Below are 21,500 nucleotides of genomic sequence, written 5' to 3'. Positions count from 1 at the left end.
CCTGAGTCAATCCGTTTTCATTCCATGGCCGTTTTCGCCCTCATCTGGACATTGTGAATATTGCAAGGGAAAATAAAATAGAATACAATCATTACTCCCAGGTCTGTTTATTTTAATTTCTCTTTCTTTTTTTTTTCTTTTTACTGTTTACACACACACACACACACTCACACTCACACTCACTCACACACACACACACACACACACACACACACACACACACACACACACACACACACACACACACACACACACACACACACACACACACACACACACGCTCTCAAAAGACCACAATGACAATGGAAGCAACCTAGCTAATAATAATCCTACCACAGGGACACATCCAGTTGCTGTCTCTCCCTATCACCAATTTTAACGTTAACGTTTTATTTATTTATTTTATCATTGATCCATAATGTACTTAAATATCTTGTGATTATTTGTCATATTTTCTGCCCAGGTATGGAATACTCCTGAGTCCTGTGCTAGGATTATTAGCAGTGGTGGAAGAAGTACTCAAATGTTTTACTTTAAGTAAATGTATCAATACCACCAGAGCTTTAACGATAGTGTGCAGATGTTTTATAACCTGACTCTGCCAGATGGGGGCGGTATTGAGTAACTACGTTGCTGAGAAACAAATGTGTGAAGCTCAGGTTAGATGTTTTAACCTTTAGCTTGAATTAAAAAAAACATCAAACAAACTATATATAGCCTAGATATGATCACAAAAATAAGATGATCAAATCATAAGATTAGAAGAGTACTCAGCATAAAGTTAATTTGTACATGTTATTTATTTCAAAAGGTACTTACACAATCCACATTTCTTTGTACAGTCATATAATGTTATACACAAAAAAAAATTAACTATATTGTACACATTTCATGTTAGTCGTATATCTGTTGTATGATAGGCTAATAATCTAGAAAAATTTGTATACATCACAACACATTTTCATTGATTAGAAACATCAAGCATACAGCCTCTCATTTGTAAGCCTACTGTACAGCATAATAGTTTACCATCATTCCTGTAAAAAGAGAAGGAAAACGTAACAATTATTAGAGCCATATAGCAATAATATAACAATATACAAAGTCTTAATACCCATTGTGCAATGATGGAGTGATAGGGAGACACTTGTAAAAAAAAAAGGGAAAAGTACTGTACCCATAAATCCTGTATAAGAATCTCAGTATTATTATGCGAGACAAGGCAGACTTGACAGTGATAAATCACCAGGGCAGGGCCATATGGACAAAGTCAAATATCAATATGTTTGACCAAATATCTCAATGTTGATATTGTGACGATAATTTATATGTATATATGTATATATGTATATATATATATATATATATATATATATATATATATATATATATATATATATATATATATATATATATATATATATATATATATATATATATATATATATATATATACATATACACACACATATATATATATACACACATATATATATATATATATATATATAATATAAAATTCTATACTAAAAAACTCTTCTCGATTCTTCACATTGCCATGGCTGGGAAGGTCCCTTTCCTATATATAATCCAATTACTTGTTAAAATTGTCGTCACTTACAGTATGTCATCCTCTTTCAACTTCATCTGAAATCCTTTACTAACAAGATAGATACATTTACAATATATTTATACCAGTTCACAAATTGTTTGTACAGTTTAAAAAGCAATTTCCAAGTAAATATGGTTCTCTGTAATCCAGTAAGTAATTAAAGGTTTTTTGTTAAAAGGTTAAAGCTCTATATTCTGATAGTAATCATTGCTATAGAGTGCTTGTTCAGTCACAGGGGTCTCCCCGTCTCTCCAGCTCTTTAATAAACAGAAAATACATTTTCAGGTAGGTGACAACATTTCAGCCAATCAGGAGAGAGTACCCATTTATTAGCTTCATTTTTATAGTGTCACAGTTCCAATTGTGTCCGCTCATTTATTTGTGTCATCACTTCCAATTTCACTTGTTTAATCTGTATCCTGACTGAGTTCTCTATCCTGATTGGATAAAATTGGTATCCCGACTTGAAAATGCATTTTCCGTTTAATAAAGATCTGGAGAGACATGGAGACTCCTGTTACTGAACAAACACTCTATAGCAATGAGTACTATCAGAATATAGAGCTATTTAACACTTACTTTAACCAAAGAAAATCACTTACCCTACCTTTAACTATTTTTCTAAAGTTGAACACTGTGTTTTGTTTCAGTATCTGTAACATATTATAGGTAGTTTTGTCCATGTGGTAATCAGAATAATCCAATCCCTTGACATGTATTCCAGTACTTCCTAAGACTACAGATTACTATACTGTGTATATCATATCGTCTCCTCCTTTCTCCTTCTCAAAAAGAAAGGACAATGGAGGGATAGGAGAGAAAGGTACATAGGTTCTTTGGAGCTTCACACGCAGTCAGCTTCAGGAAGGAGGCTAGGGTTTGAAGTGCTGAAGACTGTCATTTTGTGAGGCTATCAAAAATTCATCAGTTTCATCAGTGGAACCTCAGATGTTGGAGTCCTTCTCAGACACGGGGAAGTAGCCGTTTTTGTTCATTGCGGTGCCATCGCCCTCAGGAGCAAAAATGGCCAGCATCCTCTCCTGCTCCCGTTTGGTCTTGGGTAAGTCATCAGATGGCTTGATGAGCAGCTGGACACGCTATAGACACACACAAAAAACAATTAGTGGTACTGAATAATATTGCAACACCGATACCGATCCTTCAAAACAAATGATATTTTGTCTAAAAGAGCAAAAGGTCAGAAAGGGCCTTTCTGTGTGGAGTTTGTATGTTCTCCCCGTGTCCCCTAGGGTAGGTACCCTCACGAAAAACATGCAGGTACATAAGAGTAAAACGTATTTTTAACAACAACAATAATAATAATAAAACCATAAAAAGATTTCCAAAAGAAAGAGTGAAAAAAAGAGCAAAACCTTTTCCTTTTTTTTTTAGGCCAATTGCCTAAGCTTGTAATCCTGGGTGCCACTCTCCCTCTGCCAGCCTGGGGAGAGCCCCAATCTGAGCTCATGCTTCCTTCAATGCATGAGGAGTGAGTAGGCCGCTTCTTATCACCTGACAGGGGGGGAGTTTCCCCGGTAGGACGTAGCGCGTGGAAGGAACACGTTATTCCAACCAGTTCCTTTCCCCTCCATCAGGCGCCCCGGCTGACCAGGGGGAGGCAGTATAGAGACCAGGATTCTTGTACTCAAGTTGTACCAATAAAGCAGAACCTTGAACAATATTCCAATGCTACATAAACTGTAATTCCCCCTGGTAAAAGACAAGAAGAGGAAGCCGTCATCCTGCTCTTCGGATCCAGAAGAGATGTTTTAACATCCTTCCCCCCTATCTGCCCATGACAATGCAAACAGCTCAAAACAAAGCTGCCAGATTAGCTCTCCAGTGCTCCAAGCAGACACATGTTGTAGAAATACACAGAAATCTGGCTTACAGTTGAGAATAGATTACATTCACGCACTCTCACCTTTTTCAGACATGTTTTAACTGACCAAAAACCCCAGTATTTCTTTGACCAGGTACGATCCATAAGAGAAGAGAACATAACCATATGACTAGACAAGCCAGTTCAGGTGATCTGGTAACACTTAAACCAAGAACAAATCTTCACAAATCTTCTACTATCTATAGAGCTGTAATAGGATGGAACTGCCTAAGTGCATAATTAATACAAACACAAAATTCACCTTTAAGAAAAAGTTAAAAGAACACCTGATGCAAACAAGCCTAACGTTTAATGTATTATAAGTGATTTAGTTTTACTAGTTTTCATTTTTTATTTTCTATTTTTGCCAGACCCAAGGGGTCGGGCTTACATGACGCTTTGTACCTGTTTCGTCCATACATGGGCATGGTCACTTCGTCCTCCGGCCCCAGCCAAAAAAAAATCTGTCCCCAAAAAAAGTCTGTCCATACATGGGCATAGAAGGGGCACGACGTGTGTCCCAGCCATAAAAGTCTGTCCCCCTTTCGTCCATACATGGGCATAGACACAGGCTGACACGTCATGTGAAGTCTGGGTCTGGCAGTAGTCTCCTGGTCTTGTTATTTAGATTATAGTGATTGTAAAGTTGATGTAATGAACGTTTCTGTTAAAATGTTTGACTGTGTCGGACCCCAGGAAGACTAGCTTGTGTCATGGCAAAAGCTAATGGGAATCCTAATAAACAAACAACAATAAACAATGAAATGACGGCAGTTTGTAAAGTATAGTGGATGATCGGTCACCTCTCTGAGCGTCCCCTGGGTGATGCTGATTTTGTAGATCATCCACATGGGGATGCAGAGCATGGAAGCTAGAGCCAGCAGCCACCCCACGAGGTAGCCCCACCACGGGTACACATACTCGTTGTTGTACTTCAGAGGCGTGTATTTGATGAGTGAGAATGCAAAGGTACCCTGCAGGGGAGGGGGGGGAGGATTTAGACAGTGGTGGAAGAAGTACTCAGATATTTTACTTGAGTAAAAGTAGCAATACCACAATATAAACATACTCTGTTACAAGGAAAAGGCCTGTGCTCAAAATGTTACTTGAGTAAAGGTACAAAAGTATTGGCATCAAAATATACTTAAAGTACCGGAAGTAAAAGTACTAATGTTTGAAAATAGCAGATCTAGAAGCTCACAACGTGTCGCGATGCGACACGCTGTGAGCTTGTAGATCGGCTATTTTCAAATAGCGTATGTATGAAATAGGGCTAAAAGTGGTTAATGTATGTTTTATAATATAGTAATTTATATCTGCAAAGTAACTAGTAACTAAAGTTTTTAAATAATTGTAGTGGAGTAAAAGTACAATATTTGCCTCTGAGATGTAGTGGAGTAGAAGTAAAAGTATTGCAAATTGGAAATACTCTAGTAAAGTAAAAAGTAACTGAAAATTGTACTTAAGCATAGTACTTAAGTACATGTACTTAGTTACTTTCCACCACTGGAATTAGATAGCCTTTAATCACATAAACCCTGATGTCCCTATTTTGGGAAGATTAAAAAAAATATATGACAAATAAAAAACTAAATATATTTTTTCAGAAATAACAGATCTACAAGCTCACAACCCGCCGTGATGCGACGTGTTGTGTTGACACTCACGATGCATGTGGCTGGGGTGAAGAACAACCAGCAGTACTTGATGTAAGGTCCTGGTTTGTAGCCAATCATGTCCTCTATGTTATCGTAAAAGCGATCCGCACCTGGCAAAATAGACGGAGAGAAACAAGGACAGGACTTACAACACGGGAGCCCTATTTTGCGTGACTTAAATCCACGTCTTAGGTGATAATTAAGTGATAACGCCACCATTTTATGAGCAATCCCTATTATGCAAGAGGGAGTGTTCATTATAATAGCTTAATTTAATTTCATCATGAGGCTTAATCAAGGCTTAAATATCCAATCTTCCTCTCCTCTTCGGAGTTAGTGTGCATTGAATATTGTCGATAAAGTTCTTCCTTTTTTTTCTTTATGTTTAACATCTTTTCATTTTGAATGAGTAATATATCTAACGGTCAAGTATTATATTACAGAATATATATATAAAAAAACACCATCAATAAGCGCCACCAAAACCTACCTGAAACTACTTTTTTTTCTAATGGAATTGGTGCTTCTAAGGACCTATGGGACTATAGGTCAACTTACCATAGACCCACGCAATGCAGACGGTCTCAAAGATGGCCATGAAGAGAAGACACATGCCGCTGGCTGCATAGTAATCAAAGAGCTGGAAGACATACATTCCACCCTGTAAAGAGACAGAGATTTGACAGAGTATTTTAAAGGACAGAAATACAGTAAATACTTATAAATAAATAAATGCTTCTGTTTTCGGTATACTTGAGCCCAACCCATATATCGTTGTGTTGTGTTGTGAGTTTGCAGATTGGCCATTTCTGAACATTATTTATTATTAATCAATTAAATAATTAATGAATTAATTTGATTTGTTTGCCTACAAGTTAAATGTTCTCAAATTGAAACTTTAATCAACTCTAAGTTTTTAAAATTGATTAGAAAATATTTTGACAAATATTGGTCAATACATCAGCAATCGATGGTCAAAAACAGAATAAGTCTCAGACCCATACATCTGGCATCGGCCGTGCTCTACAGTATGCACAGTCCAGAGTGTTCATTGAACTCTGAAAGTGTTAAAAGTGCGTAGGAGTGGACAGAACAGATCAAGACAAAACAAAGCATATAAATACTACAAATCAAGCAAATATCATGCCCCAAAACTCCCTCTCGGGACAAGAAAGTTTGGGAATCAAACAATTCGAGATCAATCTAATTTCTTAGGCAGAATGTCTCACGCTGTTCCTCAATTCCTGATGTGACGAATTGAAAAGAAAAGAGAACAACCCCCTGGAATCCCCTCTAAATGCCAAAAGCAGGTTCTAAAAATCCTCTCCTACAAACACGCTGCAGAGAGAGCTCTGGAGGGCAGCTGTGCAGAACTGCATGAACAGTTTATTTCTCCAGAACAGAGAATCCTGACAGGGATTATACTCCCACAACCTCCCAGGTGTGACCCCCAGCCCCAGCCACAGGAAGTGTGTGCGTGCATTCAGCTAGTTGTGCACGAGTGTGTGCGTGTGCGTGTGCGTGTGCGTGTGTGTGTGTGTGTGTGTGCGCGCGCGTGCACGCTCTGCTCATGCATTTGCCTGTTGTGAGCTTGTACAATGGCTATTTTGGGCTTCAGGGTTAGGGTTAAAACTAAAAGGGCAAAGAAATTGTACAAATGGCATTCATATTATCGCCATCCTAAAATGTTGATGTCCTCAAAAGGTGGAAAAACTACTCAAATGTTTTACTTAAGTAAAAGTATCAATACTGCAATGTAGAAGTACTCTGTTACAAGTAAAAGTCCGGAATTCAAAATTTCCTTGAGTAACTCACCGGATATTATATATATATATTGGTATCACAATGTACTTAAAGTACCAAAAGTAAAAGTACAAAAATGTTTGAAAATAGCAGATCTACAAGCTCACAATGCGCCGCGATGCGTTGTGAGCTTTTAGATCTGTTATTTTCAAATAGCCTAGGTATAAAATAAGGCTAAAGTGGTTCATGTATGTTTTATAATGTAATAATTTATATCTGCAAAGTAACTAAAGTTTTAAAAAAATTGTAGTGGAGTAAAAGTACAATATTTGTCAGATGTAGTGGAGTAGAAGTAAAAGTATAGACAAATGGAAATACTCCAATACAGTAAAAGTACCTCAAAATTGTACAGTACTTGAGTAAATGTACTTGGTTACTTTACACCACTGATAGTTATAATGCAAATATGTGTGTAAGTGTGTGGCCCCTACCTCCATCAGCATGACAAGGCCCATGAGGAAGGACACGAACGCCACGACCAACAGGAAGAGCTCCCTGCGGTGTTTGCGTCGGAATGTTTCGGGGTACATGTCCACGATGGCCGTCACCAGGCTCTCCACGCACACAAACTGACAACACACACAACAACACACTTTCAAAACCATATTAACGCCACTTAAAGCTGCACTCTGTAACATTAATGTCCTTTCCGGCGATTCGAACCCGGGGCCACCGCACAAGTGCTAAAACACTTTTACCACTGCGCAAATGGAGCACACCTGCTTGCTCAGGGGAGAAATTGATTGTCATACCACTTGTAAACTTTGTGAAAAATGCGGAATAATATAGAAATATTTTAACACCACAATGATCTTTTCTTATGGGGGAACCATAAGAAAATAACCATTTATCAGATGGGGTCCGCAGCCAAATACATGAAAATGTTTGAGAAACAATGATGTAAGGCTGTATACCTGACTGTCCAGCCCCAGGAAAACGATCATGATGAAGAACAGAGCCGCCCAGACAGGAGAGAATGGCATCATGGACACAGCACGAGGGTAGGCTATGAACGCCAGCCCTGGACCTGAATGAAGACAGGACAAATCACCAGTTGATTGAAAATATAAGGAAACCGTTCAAATGGCAAAAAGCTTCAAATTGCTAAAGATTTATGCACATCCAAAACAGGTGCAGGAAAGAAGAACACATTCAAATAAAAGAGTCCCGAGTCAGTCCTCTTGAAATCTGGGCACGTTTTCAGCCCGATCTGAGCGTCCTCGACTTCCATTCATAATGTCAAATATCCAAAGAAATAAAACACATGTGGGGAAAAAAAATCATGAAGGCACTAAAGGTAGTCACATGCTTCAAAATAGTCCATCCAACGTCCAAACTTTCTTTTGGCTGGCCTGTCCAAAAGAACTTCAGACAGACAAGTGCCCATACATGCTGCCACCGAACTCGTGTGTTCTGAGCGCCAGAACCCGCCCACTCAGTAATCTGATCAATAAATCTGCCCAGCAACAACTGCAGCTGGCAGCTCGAAGAGTTCCAGAAAGGACACCGGACGGAGCATGTAGACGCCTTTAGTTGACCTACTGGCAACGTGCAAAAGAAACTTGGCACTTTAGAGGCCGATTTAGAGGCAAATCTACAAGCTTACAACGCATTGCGATGTGAGCTTGTTGATCTGCTATTTTTGGTGAATGTTCCCCCTGTAATATGGCTGCTAGGGTTAAAGCCTTATTTGAGCTTTCAAAGTCTTAGAATCATGGCCTGTCCTGGTCGCTCTAGGGTTGTCGTGTGACTCACCGGACTCTGCTACCTCTGAGATGGGGACGTTCTGTTCGTACGCCATAAAACCCAGGATGGAAAAGATGGCAAAGCCCGCCACGAAGCTGGTAGCACTGTTCAGGACGCACAGCGACACGCAGTCTCTGGAAAACAGTAGTTTCTTGTTGTTAAACAATTGCAAGCCAGCAATGGAATAGTTCATTTCCAAAATGGTTTATATTAATTTTGAAATGAATACATTAATAAATAATATTGCCTGTCATTGTTCACTTCCTCTAAAATATATAGAAACATTACATCCAGTCTGTAAAAATGCTTTAATGTTCTCCCTTAAACCCTATATACTTAGTTGACCTGGGTCCCCCAGTGCCTGCTCTTTTTTCCCCCCTCAACACTAAATCTCTTAGGCAATCTACAAGCTCATAATGCGTCGCGTTGCGCCGTGTTGTGAGCTTGTAGATCTACAATTTTTTAATGTTCCGAATGTATCTACGAATTTCATAATAGAGAGGCTAGGTTTCATGTGGTTAATTAAAATGCCATAATGAAACAGCCATGTCCTGATATAAGTGTTTACCTGTAGCAGTTGTTGTTGTACTTGTTGTAGCTGCCCAGCGCTGTGAGAGAACCCAGACAGATAGCATACGAAAAGAAGATCTGAGTGCCGGCGTCCATCCAAACCTAAACACACATAATAAACATCATGGCTTTCAAACTTTTTGAGCCAAAGGCACACCCATGGGCAAGACACACGTGCATTCAAAATAGCTGATGTACAAGCTCATAGATCTTTATTTTCGGTTTTCTTTTTTAAACTGTAAAAAATATTTTTAGAATGTGCCTCTGTATTGGGAAACGAGTGCACCCAAAGTACTGATATAGTGAATTAAAAGATAATTCATAACATTTTGCATAGTTGCATATGTTGAAATAATAATGTGTGATTGTCACAAAATCCCACGGCACCGATGGACTTGTCTCACGGCACACCATAGTGTCCTGTCCATATAAGGAGTCTCCCATGTCTCTCCAGCTCTTTATTAAACAGAAAAAGTATTTTCAGTGCTCTCTCCTGATTGGCTTAAATGTTGTCACCTACCTGAAAATGTACTATATTCTGTTTACTAAAGAGCTGGAGAGACCCCTGTGACCGAGCAAACGCTCTGTAAATGATTACTATCAGAATATAGTACTTTAACCTTTTTAACAAAAAAATATATATATATCACTTACCCTACCTTTAAGTACTTTTACTTCTACTCCACTACATCTTGGATCCAAATATTGTACTTTTACTCCATTACATTTATTTGAAAACTTTAGTTACTAGTTACTTTGATTATTATTACAAAACAAACATTAACCATTTCGGCCATTTGAAAATAGCCAATCTACAAGCTCACAACGCATGGTGAGCTTGTAGATTTGCTTTTTTCAAAAGATTTTTTTACATTTCATACATTTGAAAACTTCTGCACATTCTGGGACATTCTGCATAATGAGTACTTTCTACTTTTGGTACTTTAAGTACATATTGATACCAATACTTTTGTACTTTTACTCAAGTACAATTTGAATTCCGGACTTTTACTTGTAAGAGAGTATTTCTACATTGCAGTATTGATACTTTTACTTAAGTAAAACATTTGAGTACTTTTTCCACCACTGCCGTTTGGGAACCACTGAATTGGGAAAGAATGCATAAAGAACCGTTTCAGTGCTACATGATAAGGTGAGGATGATGATGAACCCACGTTCTGGTTAATATAAACCAGTGGTTCTCAAACATTTTCATGTTAAGGAATCCCAAATTGATATGTGTTGATATGACCCCCTATTTGAAACCATTTTGTGCCAGTGACCCCATAAGAGAATATTTTTGTTCGATCAGATTAAGTACAGAATTCTACAACTGTCTATACTGTAAGTGAGGAGATAACAGTGGAGAAACCTGTGATCTGAATCATCATTCTTATACAGTATATTCTCTCATTGGGATAACTTCTAGACAGAGATAATAATAATTACATTAATTCCAGGGACCCCCTGGACCCCACTTTGAGAACCACTGATGTAAATTATATGCAAACGTGGCAATGTGTGTTTGTAACACGTGTATTATTGTATGTGTTTGTATGCAGAATGATCCACGTGTGGAGTGTTTTCATCTTCTCATTAACTTCAGGTAATCACTGACCCAACAAACCAATATGACACTAGGAGCTTAGGCATCTTGTGGTTCACTACTGATTAACCACGTCCAACCTGGCATCCCTATTTTTGGCATGTCATTATAGGTCAAAATGTTCAAAGAAATTTCAGTTGAAAATAAGAATTCTATCTAAATGTTCTGCTGTATCTGGGCAGCATTGCAAAATGAAATTAAAGGGATATGTTCAAATTAAAGCAATCGTGTGAAAATGCTTTGTGTAAAAGAAAATGGATATATATATATTTTAAAGATCACTTTGACATCACATAACTCCCTAACAGCCCTAACATTATAAATATTATCAGTGGTGGAAAAAGTACTGAAATGTTTTACTTAGTAAAAGTATCACTACTGCAATGTAGAAGTACTCTGTTACAAGTGAAAGTCTGGTGTTCAAAATTTGGTAAAAGTACAAAAGTATTGGTATCAAAATGTACTTAAAGTACCAAAAGTAAAAGTACTGAAATGTTTGAAAATAGCAGATCTACAAGCTCACAATGTGTCGCGATGCGACGCGTTGGGAGCTTGTAGATCGGCTATCTTCAAATAGCCTATGTATAAAATAGGACTAAAGTGGTTAATGTATGTTTTATAATGTAATAATTTATATCTGCAAAGTAACTGGTGAATAAAGTTTTCAAATAATTGTAGTGGAGTACAAGTACAATATTTGCCTCTGAAATGTAGTGGAGTAGAAGTAAAAGTATTGGAAATTGGAAATACTCAAGTAAAGTACAAATACCTCAAAACTTTACTTAAGTACAGTATTTGAGTACACGTACTTAGTTACTTTCCACCACTGCATTTTATGCATAAAAACTGACCTATCAGTACAAGTTAAGTTACCATGTTATATTGAATGAGAAGGTGCTTGATGGGGCTTCAGTGTTAACGTAACTCGGAAAATGTACAAATGGAACCAAATGGACCAGTAAGGGTCCAAAACTAACGGAGGATTTGACTGGTCTCGTGTCTGTTCTGAGCCGGCCGGGACCAGTTTAAGACTGTGGAGGGGGTCGTCTCTCGAATAGCTGACCGGCATCTCTCATTTTTTTTGTTTGCGGGCCCAGCGGTGGGTCCGGGCCCTCCGGGTGAACCCTGTGGTCCGGGACTCTTTCATGGAGCGGCAGATGGGCCCTCACACACAAACGACACCGTCCCCACAGCACCGCACAGAACAGAACAGAACAGAACCCTGGGATGCCTGCATCTGGTGAGCCCTCGCCCACGGGGTTGCAGAACAATCCGGAAACAACTGCTGAACGCCGCTTTTGGTGTATACCAGGGGTCTTCAACGTTTTTTCAGCCCAAGGACCCTTTAGGTGCGAGAGAGATGAAGCAGGGACCCCCCCACTACATATTGTATAAAATTGGTTTTCAGATTAAAGGGATATTCACCCCCAAAATGACATTTTTTCCTATCGATTAGTCACTCCATGGAGACCTGAATTCATGGATACTACCAGTCCGCTGGTCATCAAATTTTTGGCTTAGGAATGCGACAAAAAATATCCATGAATTCAAGTAGGGTCCCGGACCCCTGTTGAAGACCCATGGTGTATACTGTTGTGTATTGCCACTAGTGCATTTTGATATTGTTTCTGTCTGTCTGTCTGTCTGTCTGTATTGGGTGTGATGGTACCTGTGGATCAGCCAGTCTTCCCAGGTCAGGATAAAGGTAGAACTTGATTCCTATGGCGGCTCCAGGTAGAGTGAGTCCTCTCACCAGCAGCACAATCAGCATCAGATACGGGAACGTGGCGGTGAAATACACCACCTGTACACACACACACACACACACACACACACACATGTACTGTATATGCTCGCAGTCAGGGAGAAACCTTGTATCTCCATATTTCACCTTTTTATATTTTTTTCATAAATGAATGTCCTAATTCATATTTTGTCTCATTGTGGAAAAGGAGCAAACATGGCAGATCTACAAGCTCACAATGCATTGCATCGCGTTGCTTTGTGAGTTTGATGATGATAAACATTATACATTACTGATAATAACACATGTTTACACTAATACATTACTGACACCACCGTTTTTGAAAGATGATTGCTAGGTCAGGATACCTCACCTGGTAAAAGTGCATGCTACATTAATAAGGCTACAGTCATTCATGCAGCTGACCCGCGTTCGAATTCGACCCGAGGCTCTTTGCTGTCTCTCTCACCTCACTGTCACAAATGAATACAAAAAAATAAAAAATAAAAAAAGTGATTAAGCTAAAGGACCGTCCTTTTTTTAAATTCATTTAAAATCTTTCTTTAATAGTATATATGTTACAGGTAAATTGGCATTCCAGGTAAATTGGAAAAGGTGCGCTTGTTTTCACCGCCCCCCAGGCAATTCTGTAGAACCAACGCTAGAGGGCAATGAATGCACACTGAATCCACACGCATGCACATGTGTGCGCACGCGTGTTCGTGTGTGCATGCGCACGCGTGTTCGTGTGTGCATGCGCACGCACACATGCACACGCACACATGTGTGTCGTCGTGGACACTGGTTAACCATAGACTGTATGATAGTAACCCATAAAAAGATCTATTCTCCCCCTATCAGGTTACAACTCGGACGGCGCTGATTCGACTCAGCAGACCTTCGGCCGGTCGGCGCGGGCACTCGCGCCTCCTCGGCCTCAAGCTCTGCTGAGTCGGCATGCCTCCGTCATGGACAATTATAACTATTATCACGTGCGGTCCACGTCGCATCAAAGCCCTGCATCAAAGCCTCCTCCTCCTCGCGCCGCCTCGTATCAAAGCCCCGCTTCGCGCCTCCTCCTCCTCCTCCTCGCGCCGCCTCGTATCAAAGCCCTGCATCGCGCCTCCTCCTCCTCCTCCTCCTCCTCGCGAGCCTCGCGTAAAAAACCCTGTCTCGAAAAGCCCCGCCTCGCAGCCCCGCCCCACGCCTAAAAACAAGCGCTCCCCTTCCAATTTACCTGGAATGCCAATTTACCTGTGACATATATATTCTACTGTGTATACTTTATTTATTTTTTATTTTTTGACTTGTTTTAATTTTTCATTGCAATTGTGTCTTATTTGTTTGTATTATCCTTTGTGTTAATGGTACAATGAGATACCAGGGTTGTGGCTCTTTCGGAGCGGGAACTTTGGGGGGGTGGGAGGTGTAACATACATTCACTGTTTTTGTATGCCCTTTGTTATAGACCTGTATGTGAAAATAAAAAATTCAAAAAACCTTGAACAAAAAAAAAAAGCTTAAGGACCGTCCACACAAAGCACTATAACTATATCTATATCGTTCACCACTGTTGCTGTTATAGTTGTGGTGTGGACTCTGCTATCCACCTGAGTTAGAACTATTACGATGTTTAAAACAAGTTGTAGTGGTGTACAGTAGATGGCCTTTTATAGCATTTTTATGGCGTTATTTAGAAGAACGTTTAATTAAATTCAATGTTTTGAGCCAAAGGTTTATGCAAAACCCACTTCAATCCCTTTTCTAGATGGGTAATCACATGCACTGGATATTGATTGACTTGTGTAGCCTTCAATTGATCCCAACGACAAGAAGAACAGGAACCCGGATGTCATCCAATTAAAAGGTTTCACTGTCATAACACCACATAAGAGGATGTGATTATTTTGCTGGAGACCTGCTACCCTCCCCCTACCCACCTTCCCTGTGGATTTGGTCCCCTTCCAGATGCAGAAGTAGCACATGACCCAGGCAATGAACAGACACAGCGCCAAGTCCCAGTTCAGAGAGCCCATGTGGTCGATGCCTGGGGATATCCTCAGAGCTCTCCTCCTGCACACAGAGAGAGAGAGAGAGAGAAAGAGAGAGAGGAACAGAGTGCAGTTGTGTTAATATAACTTAGTAAACTAATGCTTAGTCTGCTCTTGTTTCCCTCTACGGCACATGTCTTCGCTGAAAATAGCTGATATACAGCTATTTACGGTGATTGTTACCCACAGAATGCTAGGGTTCAAGTGATATGGGATATTTCTTTGTAAAATATGAAATAAAAAAAGTTTTTTCAGGAGAGAGAACTCATACAGGATACAGGATAAACAAGTGAAATTGGGAGTGATGAAACAAAACAAAAAAAGAGCAGACGAAATTGGAACTGGAAATGGAACGCTGATAAATGATCTTTGTGGGGTTCTCTCTTCTGAATGGATACAATTGGTATCCCAACCTGAAAATGTATTTTCTGTTTACTAGCTGAAGAAATAGGGAGACCCCACTGTTAATGAACAAATACTATAGTAATGATTACAAATCTAATCACTTAAAAATATCACCCTTTAACTCTGAGAGTGTGCAAATGGTTCCTAACTATAAATCATTTAGCTGGGGACCCCCTGGAACGCCCGCCAAGGACCCCTGGGGGCCCCGGGAATCCCACTTTGAGAACAACTGTAGTAGAGGTAGAGGTAGAGGTAGAGGTTAGGCGTCGGGAAAACTCACTCCCAGAATTCCAAGACAGGTGAGGTGGCGTTCGGGTCCATTGTGACGTTGTCCTGTCTCCTTATAAACTCCACGCAGTTCTCTGAGGGGGAAAAGCCCAGCTGTCATTCAATGCATCTCCACACACATGGATCTCATTACTGTACACAGTACAGGGCAGGGGGAGATTATGTTTTCGCCCCTGTGTGAGTGTGCGTGTCTATTTGTCTGTGGCTAATTTAGCAAACCACCACAGTGATCACATTTCTCATGCAGACTGCCAGCAGGATAAGGAACAAAATTCCTGAATATTTTTGAAATCCGTCAATAACTATGTTATTTTTTTGTGAATGTATCATTTATCATCCAGACTATGGCCAGTCTGGAACCCTTTTAACTCCATGTTTATAGTTAAAACTATATCATGAATTCATATAACTGAAGTCTCACCTGTGTTCCATGTGTTATTGCAGGAGGACCAGGGCAGGTCCCAGGTGAAGGAGAAGGACAGGTAGAAAATGCCCCAGGCCAACACAACGATGTAGTAGAAGTTGAGGAGAGTCACTATGACCTGCGTGCCATAACCTATACCTGGACACATGATATCCAACTGTTAATGCACAGATATAATGCCATAACCTAGGCCTGGACACATGATATCCAACAGTTAATGTGCACAGCTAATGAGTGAGTTGGAGGTGGTCTAACTCAGTGTATATCAACCCTGGCAAACGTCCCAATTTTGGGCCGGGGCTACTGCTGAGGTGTGCCGCGCCGTTTGAAGAAGGTTTGAAAAAATATCATTTTTTTTTTTTTACAATAATAATAATCAGGCGTGCAAACAGCCCCGAGGTGAAAAGGGTGACAACATGCTGTTTTTTTTCGGGTCAGGTGTCACACTATTGCCCTATTTGGATTCAAAACGGCTAGTGGAAGCTGAAAAGCTACAAGTTTGCATGTCTGAATAATGCAAAAACAGAAATATTTGTTTGCATTTGCTTTTTTTCTCCCCCATATGATTTCATAATAAAAAAGTGCGTATCGTATCGAAGTTGTGTGCCCAATATCGTATCGTATTGTTTCATGAAATTAGTGTATCGGCACACCCCTAGTGTGTGTGTGTATATATATATATACATATAATTATATATATATATATATATACCGTATATCTAGGTGTGCCCTGGGATCTTTTGGCTATGCCAGGTGTGCCTTGGCACAAAAAAGGTTGATATACACTGGTCTAACTACACTTCCATTGAGACATTTATCCTAGTGTCGGGTAGACAAAACGTACAGATTGTAACTTTAAGTTTAGGGATGAGGTTAAAAATTTCAGAGTAATGAGATTGTGTGAAACTCGCAGATTCTGAGCTGAGGACCAAAACTATTTCAGAATATGCTTATATTATAATTCACCTCTAAACCCAAGTTAAAGAATGCATCTTAGATTATAAATTGTTATCACATTTTATTGTTAGCAACTTTCATCAATCTGTGGCCTCTCAAAACTAAAACAACTGCTTCTATCACCACCAGTCCCACGTTGGATGCCAAGCTTTCCAGAGTCACCTTTACTACCAGAAAGGGTAAATGTTCTACCTTCAAACAGAGGACTGATCTTCCTCCAGCAGGTGATGCCTCCCTCGCTGGTGAACTGTCCTAGAGCCACCTCCAGGAAGAACACAGGAACTCCGCAGGTGAACAGGAAGATCATGTAGGGGATCAGGAACGCTCCTGGAGGGCAAAGAGGAACAGTTAAGAAGTGGACTTTAGAGCAGGATTCTTTAATGCCTGGCCTGTAGTACTGCTAGTTTTCTACCCTACTCTATCAGAACCCACACTGGTAGCATTCATTCCCCAGTCGAGTTGAAAACCAGCAGTACCAGTCCAGTGGTCTCTGTGGACCAGGTAACTTTGCTATTTTGAAACCAATTATCTTTGCAACTGACATTATCCCGAGGCTATAGACCCATTATTGGGCTCCACCATCCCTTTTGGCCATACAAACGTCAGCTAAGAAAGCAGAAATGCTTTAATAAGCACATCTGGAACACAATTCCTATAGCTTTTCCAAAATGAATTAGTGATCAGTTTTAATGTTATGTTGTATGTTCGCCCATACAACAATACACATGTTCGCCCATGTGTATCGAGAAAGATGTCAGAAGAACACTGTGCTGACGATGATGGCTGATTTAAGCATTCACACCTGGCGTGAATCCAAACTAATTGTACTCTGAGCTTGTTGTGTGCATCAATCTAACTGATGCAGGATAAATCAGTCCCCCCCCCCCCTGAGGAGAGAGCCTCTGTCATGACAGCATCTGCTCTGGCTTGTACCATCGTGACCCTCTCTGCAATAAACCTGTTTGAACCATCTACCTCGTCACCTGTGTCCCTGAGGGTCAGAGCAGAGGAACCCAAGCCACAGAGGTGGCTGGTAGCACAGACTTGTAACAAACATAATCATCATTCTTCAGTCTTCACACACACACACACACACACGCTCTCTTGCAACTTGTGTGTGTTCCAAAGTGACTCTGGGCGGCTCGGGATGTGCAGAGCGCTCAGATTTCCACCACGCTGTGCGATCCAGCAACAACAGCTGTCTGACCCCGTTTGACCCTTGACCCCTGACTCCCAGCCACCCCACAGAGACACACAGAGAGAATAGGTGTGTGTGTGTGTGTGTGTGGGGGGGGGGGGGTTCTGACATACCAGCTAGACAAGCACGCCCCCACACATACTACTCTGATCAAAGTTCTTGGGTCGTTCACTCTGCTAATAACTTTTATTCAGTTCTTCTTTGTTTCGTGTTGTTGGAGTGACGCAAATTGCTGGTTCTCAACGTGGGGGTCTGGGGCCTCCCAGGGGTATTTTTTTTTGGGGCCTAATGCATATCAAACTGGGGGCCCTTGAAATGACAAAAAGGTTGGGAATCACCGATGCAAATCACGCTATCTCCCATGATCTCCTTATTCACATGACTTGTGGACAGGGACATGCATGCATAGATATATGCGTGCACTCATGCATGCACACGTGAATTTACACACACATAGAATTTAATATGCATACAGCATACTGCATGAACACCTGCATATACACATAAAAAAGAACATGCATACATACATGCATGCAACTGAACACGTACTCACACACATACACAAAACATGCATTATTACATACACGCATGCATGTATGTATGTATGCATGCATGCATAAGCTGAATATATTGTACAAACATACATACACACACACACACACACACACACACACACACACACACACAGAGCATGAAGCATTAACGCATACACTGTAAAATCCTGACTGTTAATTTCAGTCAGGATTGTACAAATGGAACCAAACAGGCTCTTAGTTGGTCTATAACTCTGAGAGGGTACAAATGGACCAAAATGTACCCCTCTCAGAGTTAAAGCTGTATTATGTAACTTTTTTAGTAAATAAAATGTCATTTTGTCCAATCTGTATGATTGTTTGTATAACTTATACAATTGGAGTGGTTGTATCTGGTCTCCCTGCTCTTCTATTGAGACATTTAGATCCTGTTTCTGCTTTGACACAATTTTTCAATCAAAGCAGATTGAAAAATCTCCCCAGAGCAAGCAGGCAGGCTCAGCTCAGCGGTAAAATGGCAGCACTTGTGCAGGAGACCCCAAGGTTCAAATCCAGGGGTAGAACAGAAAAGTTACAGAGTGCAGCTTTAAAGTAAAGTCCCTCACCTCCGCCGTTCTTGTAGCAGAGGTAGGGGAAGCGCCACATGTTGCCCAGTCCGATGATGGACCCGGCCACAGAGAGGATGAACTCGATCTTATTGCCCCACTGTCCTCTCTCCTCCATCTTCTGCTCCGACGGCGGCAGAGCCTGCTGCTTGGGTCGGACTGAGCCATTGGAGAGGCCTGCACTGGCAGCGTCTCCTGCCAAGTGGTGGAAAAAAGTACTCACATTCTTTACTTAAGTAAAAGTATCAATACTGCAATGTAGAAGTACTCAAGTACAAGTAAAAGGAATTCAAAATGTAAAAGTAAAAGTAGTAAAAGTATTGGTATCAAAATGTACTTAAAAGTACCAAAAGTAGAAAGTACTCATTATGCAGAATGTCCCATTTCACAAAGTTTTCAAATGTATTAAAATGCATAAAAATCTTTTGAAAATAGCAGATCTACAAGCTACAATGCGTCGCATCGCGACCCATTGTGAGCTTGTAGATCGGCTATTTTCTGTATATAGGGCTGAAGTGGTTTTGAAATAATAATCAAAATCTACATAGTAACTAAAGTTTCCAAATGCTACTTAATTGTACAAATTAAGTAGCGCAAAGAACGCTGAGGGTCCCTGGACCTCACTTTAGAGAACCACTGCACTAGATCAAAGACATACGCATACACAGTGAAATGTTCATTGAACTCAGTGTATAAAGGTTACAAAAGTGACCTGTAAGGGTACATTTTACATTTATACACTTGGTTACAGATGGATAAATTATTATTATAATCATTATATATATAGTCTCAATATTCATCAATGAGAATTCACTGAAGATATTAAAAAAATAGCATAACTGTAAGAAATAAACATTATATAAACTGATTGACAGCGTCACATTGTTGTAATGCATTTTCTTCTTTGCACTATATGATTATATTGTTAGTCAGAATTGCTAATAACACGTTATATGTACTATTCAATGCTGTATGAACACTCTTTTTCATTAAAGACAAAGGACATTATCAACTGTAATTAAAATGTAACTGTGTAAGAATTGACCAGGGTTTGCTCATTTTCATCTTGCACCCTTGACAGAATTTTAAAAGGCATTATCTGCACATAATCTCTTGATCATGTCAATTAAGAAAGGTAGTCCTCAGCAAATCTAATACGAGCAGAGGTGGAAAAAGTATTCACATTTTTTCCCTTAAGTAAAAGTATCAATACTGCAATGTAGAAATACTCTGTTAAGTAAAAGTTCGGAATTCGAAATTTACTTGAGTAAAAGTACAAAAGTATTGGTATCAAAATGTACTTAAAGTACCAAAAGTATAAAGTACTCATCATGCAGAATGTCCCATTTCACAAAGTTTTCAATTGTATAATTTTTTTTTGAAAATAGCAAATCTACAAGCTCACAATGCATTACATTGTGAGCTTGTAGATCTGCTATTTTCAAATGGCCAGAAATGTATATACTGGCTGAAGTGGTTTTGTAATAATAATCAAAATCTAGATAGTAACTAGTAACTCAAGTTTTCAAATGATTGTAGTGGAGTAAAAGTACAATATTTGCCTCTGAGATGTAGTGGAGTAGAAGTAAAAGTACAGAAAATTGGAAGTACAGTACTTGAGTACATGTAGTTAGCTACTTTACACCACTGAATACGAGGAATATTAATTAACAGTCTCTCACTCATTTGTCAAAGGTTACAATATGCATGACTAATACCTATCCAAATTATATATAATGAACAACAATAATTGGAGAAATGGCATTCACTTCACATGTCTTACCATGCATTGCAGTGTCAAGCGATCTTCTGCGTCCGACTCTCAAGGCTGAAGGGATGACTGAATATTGATCTTTGGTGGTTGAAGTTTTAGTATTTAATGTGTGTGGGGACGGGGGGCGTGGTCTAGTAATGCTAAACATAGGGCCAGCCTCCACTTTTTGTCCCTTTGACTTCTCCCTGATCAAAGTGCAGCACCCAGCATGTCTGCAGGGGTTAAAAGGTCTTTTCCTGAGGGATTACTTATAACCCCCCGCTCCCCACCCCGCCCGCTCCCCACAGTTAAAGTGGGGTGTAAATGATGTGCTTTTGTAAAATAGAAAAACTATTTTTTGTTCAAATGTTAAGCTCTGTATCGTGATTGTAATCACTGATATAGTGTTTGTGCAGTAACAGGGGAGCTCCCCCCATCTCTTTAGTAAATAGACAATAGGACGAGTAGAGCCCCCTGTGGACGTATGGCACCGTGATCCTTTCTCTCTATTCTTAGTCTTATTTCAACTGACATTGATGTACTGTATTACCAGCATACATGCATGTACTGTATTTCCAGCAGAGAAAAACAATCCTATCGTGTCTCCCAAGAGATTTCTCATTAGCGAATACAAACTTGAACTCAAAATACTAGCTTTTCCCTGG

At 39.8% G+C, this 21,500-nt stretch overlaps 1 protein-coding gene across 1 annotated transcript; it reads right to left on the bottom strand.

The window, feature by feature from the left end:
* Positions 1 to 2,556: 2,556 nt before the first annotated feature.
* Positions 2,557 to 19,215, bottom strand: LOC308079614 (sodium- and chloride-dependent GABA transporter 2-like; the record flags this gene model as incomplete). Its single annotated transcript, XM_080421165.1, has 14 exons — positions 19,083 to 19,215; positions 16,939 to 17,073; positions 15,787 to 15,927; positions 15,358 to 15,439; positions 14,562 to 14,694; positions 12,547 to 12,681; positions 9,270 to 9,373; positions 8,711 to 8,835; positions 7,870 to 7,982; positions 7,387 to 7,524; positions 5,711 to 5,813; positions 5,162 to 5,262; positions 4,298 to 4,468; positions 2,557 to 2,709 (listed from the first exon to the last, which is right to left on the bottom strand). The coding sequence occupies exons 1-14, from the start codon at positions 19,198 to 19,200 to the stop codon at positions 2,557 to 2,559; spliced, it is 1,752 nt and encodes a 583-aa protein (XP_080277291.1). The 5' UTR covers positions 19,201 to 19,215.
* Between the last annotated feature and the right edge of the window lie 2,285 nt (positions 19,216 to 21,500).

The sequence above is a fragment of the Gymnoscopelus braueri genome (assembly GCF_963280865.1).
Source record: "Gymnoscopelus braueri genome assembly, chromosome: 23".
Lineage (NCBI taxonomy): Eukaryota > Metazoa > Chordata > Actinopteri > Myctophiformes > Myctophidae > Gymnoscopelus > Gymnoscopelus braueri.
Note: the sequence above shows the minus strand (reverse complement) of the source record. Positions and strands in the feature narration are given on the sequence as shown.